The sequence below is a fragment of the Dipodomys ordii genome, unplaced genomic scaffold (genome assembly GCF_000151885.1).
Source record: "Dipodomys ordii isolate 6190 unplaced genomic scaffold, Dord_2.0 Scaffold35, whole genome shotgun sequence".
Classification (NCBI taxonomy): domain Eukaryota; kingdom Metazoa; phylum Chordata; class Mammalia; order Rodentia; family Heteromyidae; genus Dipodomys; species Dipodomys ordii.
Genome location: NW_012267251.1, coordinates 4,968,714 through 4,978,516, shown reverse-complemented (window position 1 = coordinate 4,978,516; position 9,803 = coordinate 4,968,714). Strand labels below are relative to the sequence as shown.

General features: G+C 36.9%; 1 protein-coding gene across 1 annotated transcript in view; it reads left to right on the top strand.

Moving 5' to 3' along the window:
* Zbtb41 (zinc finger and BTB domain containing 41) overlaps positions 1-8,498 on the top strand; it is a 20,828-nt gene extending 12,330 nt beyond the window's left edge. The window contains exons 5-8 of the mRNA XM_013017297.1: positions 1,331-1,666; positions 3,260-3,365; positions 4,686-4,774; positions 7,843-8,498. Of these exons, the coding sequence (XP_012872751.1) occupies positions 1,331-1,666; positions 3,260-3,365; positions 4,686-4,774; positions 7,843-8,498 (1,187 nt within the window). The remainder of the gene's footprint in view (positions 1-1,330; positions 1,667-3,259; positions 3,366-4,685; positions 4,775-7,842) is intronic.
* The last annotated feature ends 1,305 nt before the right edge of the window (positions 8,499-9,803 follow it).

Below are 9,803 nucleotides of genomic sequence, written 5' to 3'. Positions count from 1 at the left end.
CACCAGCCTGTCTTGCTCTAATTGTTGCTTCAACGAAAACATTTCTTAGCCCATATGATACGTAAAGTTGTATGCAAACTTTACTAAATATATTTTTCCCTACAACATTTGATGTTATTTCCGTTCTGTGTATGAGAATATTAAATGCTTATTCATTACCAAGTTTACTGAAGCATCTATGAAATTGTCATTATTTCAATATTTATTTGTCTTTGAATGAAAATTTATTAAAACTGATGTTCTGAACTTTTGGTGTTTTTCTTCATTCTTTACTTTTAGTTCTGGGTCAGTACCAGGACTTGAACTCAGGGCCTCCTGTCCTCACATGGCTTTTTTTTTTTTTTGTCAGTCACGGGGCTTGAACTCTGGGCCTGGGTGCTGTCCCCTAGCTCTTCAGCTCAAGGCCAGCACTCTTCCACTTGAGCCACAGCGCCACTTCTGGTTTTCTGGTAGCTTATTGGAGATAAGTGTCTCACATATCTCCAGTCCTGTCCAGGCTGGCTTTGAACCACGATCCTCAGATCTCAGCCTGAGTAGCTAGGTTTACAGACAGGAGCCACCAGCGCCTGGCTCTCACTTGGCTTTTTTATCTGAAGTTAGTGTGTGTGCTCTACCAGTTGAGCCTTACCTCTTGTCCACCTCTTTCCCTTTTCCCTTTCCTCTTTCCTTTCCTCCTTTCTTCTCTTCCCTTTTCCTTTCCTGCCATGTCCTAACCCTTCTGTCCTTGTCAATTGAAGATAGAGTCCTGTGTACTTTTCTTCCTGGGCAACTTTGAAACTGCTATCCTCAAATCTCAGCCTCTTGAATAGAGAGGAGTAGAGAGGTGTGAGACACCAATGTCCAACTTCGTTATTCCTTCTTGTAGAAGTAAATATCTGTAGCATAAAAATATGGTAAGATTAAGAACTCTGGAACTCAAATTTTTGAAAGTCTTTTCTGCATTGTTAGCTGTTCGTTTTTATGGTTGAATCTTCTACCATATATTCAGTTAATGAAAAACTGATCTTCCTAAATAAATGGGTAATTTATTATGAAAAGTGTCTATGAGTTTAATTTTTATTACTGCTCTCTAGAATTGTAACTTTAGGCTTTAATATTTATGCTTCCATTTGTTGACTGTTTTAGTTTAAACAGACTATTTAAACTCTTAACTTTAGATGTAGTCTAGTTCTAGTGACTGTTTACTCATTTTGCAGAATAGCATTTGTTTTGGCAACTTGAATATTCAAACTTGTACATTTCTGGAATTTGACCCTTCTGATATTTAACAATCCCAGGCATTTGGCAGAGTTAGTGAAGCAGATTTAAGACCTAAGATTTGTATTGGAAGACCTCTACTCCAGAAATGATTTGAGCATGTGCAAATGTGACTATTCTTTTCTGAGAGATGGCTGGGAATACTGGGCTCAGCTGGTGAGAAAGGAGAAATGCCTTGGAAGTCACAGATACAAAGCAAACATGGGGTGGTTGAATAAAGAGCAGTTTTCAGCACTTCCTCATTATCACGCATGTTCCTTCTGCATCATCAGTTTAATGGTCTCCAGTGTCTTTCTTTATAGACTTCACTTACGAGTACATCATGATGATAAAAGATATGAGTGTGATGAATGCGGAAAGACATTCATTCGTCATGACCACCTTACAAAGCACAAAAAAATACATTCAGGTAATGATGCTTTATGATTCCATTTCCAAAATGATTATAAAGTACCCTTTGAGAATACAGTACCTCACCCTGTTTACATTTGCTGTTTTAATAGTTTGCTATGTAAATCACCCCTTTGTAATTCTGGCTCTAAAAGCCTTTCTGAAAAAGCATCTCAAAGGGGAATTCTGTAACACGTTTGCTGAATTTTGAGTGTTATCTATGACTGTGAAGATTTTGAAGTTGTAACTTCTAAGCAATTTCTCTATGACATTGATGTGTGCAGGAATTGTTACTGACACTTTCTTAAAGAAGGAAACCTTGATCTCATTTTGATTAAATTTGACAAAAAGTGAAATTTTGGTCTTCTAAAGGCACATGTCTGTAATTGGGTGCTACCACAAGTGTCTGTTACAGTGAGTTTTGCAATCTTAGGCTTGGAAAAAAGCTCCATAATTATCCTGCTTAATTTCAAATCTTCATATAGTATTCATAATCTTTATATTCTGGGAATTTCTCTCATGTTTTCCTCTCCGATTGATGTTCAGGTAATGCTGAGAGCCATCTAGGAGGCAAGCACAGTGCAGGCAGGGCAGGGCCCTCTCTCTGCACACGCTCAGTAGAACAGGTGACTCTGAAGATTGTCAGCATAGATTCAAGTACACAGGGATGCTGATCCCTTCTGTACATAATCTCAGTGAGGTCACTGAGAGATCTTAAAGGTTTAATGGTTTTTTGTTGGATTTATATATTTTTATTCCTAGGATTATCCTCCTAAATTGAGAGGAATTCTAGAAGTCATGTACATTAATTGCACCTTGTTACTGAGACAGATTTTTCTCTGTGTGTGTGTGTTTTGGGGTTTGGAACCTCATTCTCTTGTTTGGCTTTTTCACTCAAGGCTGGTGCTCTACCATTTGAGCCACACCCCCACACCCGACTTTTTGGCTGGCTTTATATGAGGATCCTCAAATCTCAGCCCCCTGAGTAGCTAGGATTACAGGTGTGAGTCATCAGTTCTCGATAAACACACAGATTTTTAAAGACCAAACTCTTGTAACTAAATGTAAGAATATAATCTTCTACTAGAAAGTTCATTTTGGTTCAAAAAAATGTAAGAAATCCTACAGGTGAAAAAAGTCTTTTAAAAATGAAGTACAAGGATCATTTTCAAATGTTTAAGGCCTTTTATAAACAGTTTCTATAAAGATCTTATAGATAGATTTTATAAAGATAGTTTTTATAAACAGAAAGATAGAATACAAAAACATAAAGGTTTTTGTATTCAGGCATATACTCCTAAAAGAATATTCTGAAATTTGACTCACTTTTTCTTGAACTCAGACCTTTTGAAAGGTAAGGTTTGAAGTCTACAGCCATAGGCTACTGATGTGTTTTTTTCTCCATGTGGGAAAAAAGGATACACCCATGAGCTCAACCTAAGATTCTTTGAGGAAACATATTTGAGTAAGAAATACAAAGGAAATAACCAAATCTTACCTGCTCTTTCCACCATGTCCTCTTATTGTTTGGTCTTTATTTCTGGAGAAAAGCAAAACTAAACTAAAATGCAAATGCATATTCCGATTAAGGTATCTGGGTCTTTATTTCTAGGTGAAAAGGCTCACCAGTGTGAAGAGTGTGGAAAATGCTTTGGTCGTAGAGATCATCTTACTGTTCATTACAAAAGTGTGCACCTTGGAGAGAAAGTGTGGCAAAAGTGAGTGAGCATGTACACCTCATTGTCAGTGCCAAACTAGCTGAGTCCTGCTTCAAGAAAAGTTAAATCTGTTTTGTTTATTTTGTGTAATTGGGGATAGGCTAGCTGGCTCTTTTTCTTCAGTTTACTTAGCTTCTCTACAGTCCTAAATGCATTGAACAAAGTAGATTTTTTTTCCCCTATTCCTTTCCTGTTTACTCTGAATTCTAAGGCCAGGAGGTTAGACATTGACAAGCGCTAGTTGTTTCACAAGTATCTTGGTCCTCACAAATTTTGAATTTAAGATTAACTTGAAAATACTTCCTAGGTACCCAACTGTGCTGTTTACTGAGTCTAACTTGGGGCAGCCTGTGGAATTTGTTTTCTTTCTTTTTTTTTTTTTTTTCAGAACTCAGGGCCTTGTGTTAGGCAAGACAAGCCTTCTAGGACCCCTTAGCCTTTTTGCTTTACTTTATCTGATAGGGTCTTGTGCTTTTGCCTGAGCTGTCTTAGGATCCTAATAATTCTACCTTCTCTTAAGTAGCTTAGATTGCAGGTGTTGATCACCATGCTTGGCCCCAGCGTCAATTTTTTGATGTATACAGGTTTTGAGATTGTTGCAGTTTCTCTTTAATTTCTTTTATTCAGTTGTCATTTACGTATAGTGAAATTCAATCTTTTTAGTGTGTAGTTCTGAGTTATGTACACATCAAAAACTTCAAAATATAGAATAATTCCATCATCACAAAATTTCTGCTGTTCCTTTGCAGCCAGTCACTCCTTTTCCCTCTAGCCAACCATGGATCTATTTTACTTCTTATAATTTTTCCTGTATATATTTAATAGCTGAATAAAACAAAAATGGGTAATTCAAAGCAGTTTTCAACTTTAAGATCTTCTTTATAGACTTATTTGTAAGGAAGAACCAATATTTAAATAGTGTCTGTGTTTCTTCAGACTGCCATGCTTTCTGATGAATGCAGTTGCTAATGGTTTTCTGTTTATCTTTTATTTTTGTCAGTATGGGGCTTCACACTCTCTCTGATTTTGCTTGCTCATGGCTGGTGCTCTACCATTTCAGTCATGTCTCTAATCCAGGATTTTGCTGATTAATTAAATCCTGGACTGTTATGCTTGTGCTAGCTTCAAGTCATAATCTTCCATATCTCAGCCTTTTGGGCAGCTAGGATTATAGGTGTGAGCCCTGCTAAACACCATTTGTTTTTTAAATCACTCTTGGTGTCGATATATAATTACATGTACAGTTATAAAATTACAACTGATTTTCATTGCTATTTCTTGACATTATATGGAAAGAACTCAAACTTACCTATTTTCTAGATATAAAGCAACATTTCATCAATGTGATGTTTGTAAGAAAATTTTTAAAGGAAAATCAAGCTTGGAAATGCATTTTCGGACACATTCAGGTAAAACTTAAAGAATAGATTACATATGAAGCCCATTATTTATGTATAACTGCTTTACTTTATATTCAGTTTGTATTTTTGCAAGCTGCTGTTCTGGAAGGGAACAATTGATTTCATAAACGTCACAGTGAGAGGTAACTGCATTTGGGCAACTTAAATACTGATGGAGTGCCATTGCTAAAATCAAGATTGTGCTCTTCCAAGCTGAGGGACAGCACCCAGGCCCGAGTTCAGGCCCCACGACCCGACACATCACACACACACACGCAAAAGATTGTACTCTTCCAGAAGAAAAGGCTGTAACTTAATAGTACATACATGGGAGTATAAAACTGAAAAAACTATGTGGATGCCATCTTTCATACCTGTTATAAATGAAAACTTTTTTTAGAACTGCCACTTGAAAGAGTCAGTAAACTTAAGGGAAGTTAATATGAGACTATTAGTGATTTAAATGTATGGAACTATTCTAAAGGAACCATACAGTACTGCTAGCAAAATTGTATTAATGTTATTGAAAACCTGGATTTATGGTAATTTATTTGTGGCCTGTGACAACATAGAACTGTATTTCATAGTTCATTGGAATTAGAGACCAGCTTCATTGCCCTTTGAGAATTGAGAAAGTGAGCTCTATTTATGACAACATGAAATGAGAGGGAGAAATAATATCAAGTGCAGGTCAGCTAACATTTACAAAGGCTGAGATGATATACAGTGGGCTAGGGCAGATCAGATTGTCCATTGTAGACACTCACCTCGGCTGCCATAGCACAAGACCAGCCTCAGACACTGCACAAAGTAATGTGGCTTGTCTACAGAACTGCAAAAACAGGCAAAGGAGCTGCATTTGGTTTACACCCTGTAGTTTTCCAGCTCCTAAAATGACCAACAGGGTTGCTAAGCAGGATATGACACCATTTTTCTGCTCCAAAATCTGATGGCCATGTTCCTTAGTCTATCTCTGAAATTTATAGATCCACAAACTCAATTTTTATATGTGTATAAGAAGTACATGTATTTTACAACCACTGCAAATATTTCTTCCCCACTTGTCATTATTTTAAAGTGAGGTACATTGCTTTGTTTACATTTCTGGTAGTATACAAATAGAAATACTTGAGAATGGATATCCTTGTCTTATCTCAAAATGAAACAAAAAGCTTTCAATAATTTGCATGCAAGCATGGAATTTTATCATTTTCTGCATTTATTGAGGTGATCATATATTTATATGCATATGTGTATATATGTATATATATGCGTGTGTATATATATATATATATACACACACACACACACAGAGATGTAGAAGGGTAAAGTTTTTGTTGTTAGTACTGAGGTTTGAACTCAGCTTTGCTCAGCTTGCTTGCACTTCTGACACTCTACCACTAGAGCCATCCCTGCAGCCTTGCTTTTTGCTAGTTATTTTAGAGCTGGAGTCTTGCAGCTTTTCTCCCCAGGCTGCCTTCAGACAGATCCTACATATTCCTGAGTAGGTGGGATTACAAGCATGATCTACAGGTACCCAGCCATATTTTAAATTTTTTTATTAATGTGGTAAATTCCATTGATGTCTCAACATTAAAGCTTGCATTTCCAGAATAAATCCAGATTGATTCCTAGTGTCTTATCCCATTCATCCTGTCATGTTCTGACAATCCCAGAGATTTGATCTTCTGCAAGGTCTAACCTACTGTCAAGACTTTCTACTTTGTTTTTTATTTCCTTTCCTTCTAATTGGTCAGATTTGATAGCTTCAATTTCTTTGTTGAAGCTTTGTTTTAGATCTTGTATGGGTTATTTTTTTTTACCTCCTTGACTTGGTTTTCAGTGTTCCTTATTCTTTCCCTTCATGAACATTTCTTATTTTGACTTCAGACTGGAGATGAGTATTAATACTTCTCATTCTGATCCAAACACCTAGGTTAATCAAGAGTTACTGTTTGGGTTTTTATCTTCCATGAGTGGAAGGAAGTCAACTACTTTGTCAGTTATGGGGCTTGAACTCAGGACCTGGGTGCTGTCCTTGAGCTCTTTTGCTCAAGGCTAGCGTTCTTGAGCCACAGTGCCACTTCTAGTTTCCTGATAGTTAATTGGAGATAAATGTCTCATGGGGACTTTTAGTCCAGGTTTGCTTCCAACCATGATCCTCAGATCTCTGCCTGCTGAATAGCAAGGATTACAGGTATGAGCCACCTCACCAGTAACTGTTTAATTTTTAACTAACCTTTGTATGGTATAGTGAAATAAAGTAAGCAATAATAATGATAGCTAAGACTTATCACACACATATCAGGTGTCAATGTAGTACAAAATACTTCACTTTCTCATTTAAACACTATGGTTGCTGAGCCAGGCACTGATAGTTCACACCTGTAATCCTAGCTACTCTGGAGGCTGAGATCTGAGGATCACGGTTCAGAGCCAGCTGGGGCAGGGACCTCTCTGAGACTTTATTTATTTGCCAGTCCTGGGGCTTGAACTCAGGGCCTGGGCATTGACCTTGAACCTCACTTTGTGCTCAAGGCTAGTGCTCTACCACTTGAGCCACAGTGCCACTTCTAGCTTTGAGTAGTTTATTGGAGAGTCTCATGGACTTTTCTGTCTAGCCTGGCTTTGAACTGCTTCAATTGCAGACATGGGCCACCTGCGCCCAGCTTATGAGACTTATCTCCAATAAACTGCCAAAAAAGAGTTGGAAGCAGAGCTGAGGCTCAAGTGGTAGAATACTAGCCTTGACCAAAAGAAGCTCAGGAACATCCCAGGACCTGAGTTCAAGCTGCAGGACCTGGACACATACAACCAAAAAAACCCCTCCAAAACCTATTGTTGGATGTTCCAGACTGGTAAATTAGGCTTAGAAGCCCAAGCTGGTTAATAAAAGGTATACCTAGAATTAAACTGACATCTTTTTAATACTAAATTTATTCTCTTTATGAGTTTACTGTCTCCATTTTGTGATAGCATAAGATGTTTTCCTCTTAACACATTTGCATATGGAAAGTTTGCTGCTTAAATTAACAAGTGGGCATATTTTACATTTAATTTCATTTTTGTTCATATAGGTGAAAAACCATACAAGTGTCAAATTTGCAATCAGTCTTTTAGAATTAAGAAAACTTTAACCAAACACCTGGTAATTCATTCTGATGCCCGACCTTTCAATTGTCAGCACTGTAATGCAACATTTAAGCGGAAAGACAAGCTGAAATACCACATTGACCATGTTCATGGGATAAAATCCCCTGATGATCCACTCAGTACTTCTGAAGAAAAACTTGTGTCCTTGCCCGTAGAATACTCATCCGATGATAAAATCTTTCAGACAGAAACCAAACAATATCTAGACCAACCCAAAGTTTATCAATCAGAAGCCAAGACTTTGTTACAGAATGTGTCTGCTGAAGTGTGTGTTCCAGTTACCTTGGTGCCGGTGCAGATGCCTGACACTCCCAGTGGCCTGGTGCAGCATACGACCACACTTCCGCCAGCCTCCCATGAGGTCCTGCCACCTCAGCCACAATCCACTGATTACCCACGTGCAGCTGACTTAGCTTTTCTGGAAAAGTACACTCTGACTCCTCAACCTGCAAATATAGTTCATCCCGTCCGGCCTGAACAAATGCTTGATCCTAGAGAGCAGTCTTACCTTGGAACATTACTGGGCCTTGATAATGCAACTGCTGTTCAGAACATCTCCAGTGGTGATCATCACTCCTGAGGGCTGCATGGAACGGTAGCCAAAGCTGGTGGCTTTTAAGTTTGTGAGCTGCTGTTTTCACTTTCTCTAATTTCTCAAGTCCTCAGTTTCACCTCCAGAAAACCATGTCTCTGTTGACTGAACATGATGCTATTTGGACACATTTTGGCATAGCATTTGACGTAAACTTTTTTGTATTTTCAAAGATTATTTAGTGATAATTTTAATGGATTCTAAAACTTTGCAGAATTTTTAGTTGCTAATATTATGGGGACAATTTTTTTTAATCAGTCCAGATTTTTATTCTTTAGTCTCATTATTCTTTTCTCCCTTTCTCTTCTTACAAACAAGTTTAAGGACTTGTAGCCTTTAAAAGGAAGTTGATAATCATAATTCTTTCGTACCATAAGATTCATTATTACTTTATCCAAATTTTTTAAATTGAAATTAAGGTTTTGAATAGATGAGAAAATCTTGGATGTCTCTGTTTGTCTTTGTGTATCATTAATTGGATTTTTGACATGCCAAGTCAAAAAATCTAATTAATGTATGTTAAGAGAATTTTAATATTGAAATGATTATCCAGATAATCTGGTTTCGTGTATATTCCAGTTATTATGAATAACAAGTGCAAACATAGTTCTAATCATTAAATTACAAGTTAAAAATATGTGCGGTTTTAACAAGATATCTTCAAGGTAAGTTCATCTTTGTCATTATCTCAGAAACATTAGCAATATCACAGCATCTATCTCCCTGTCATCAAGGAAGGGATAGTTACTAACTTATGATTCTATTTTGCATTTCATTTACTTTGGCTAACTGAAATTAGAAGACAGAACCTAGAAATTTCATGTATACTTGTCAGAAAAGACACTGAACTTAATGTTGTTTTAATTGAATGGAACTTCTTGTGTACAGATTTTCATACAATCCAGATCTTTATTTTTTGCTGTCATATAAGCCCAATGTCTGTAATTATCCTTGTTTCTTATTTTTGTATGAGACAAGTTGGGGACTTAGTGAATGGGATTAAGTAATTACAGCAAAACCTCACTGTTTAAGTTTAATTGAGGAAAAACTCGAAATTATAAAATGTCTTTAAAGATGTGCACTTTCCATTTTTTCAAGTCAATTTAAACTAGGATCTTGTTTTCCTAGTGGAATTGCTTAAGAGTTAGATTAGGCAGGGTGCAGGGTCGATTTATTGTTAACATGCCATTTGTATGTAAACTACTGGAAAAATAGCAGTTTTAAAAGTTTTCTAATTCAGTTTTGTTTACACTCCTAATTGCTTTAAGCACTTTGTGTGTGTGTGTGTGTGTG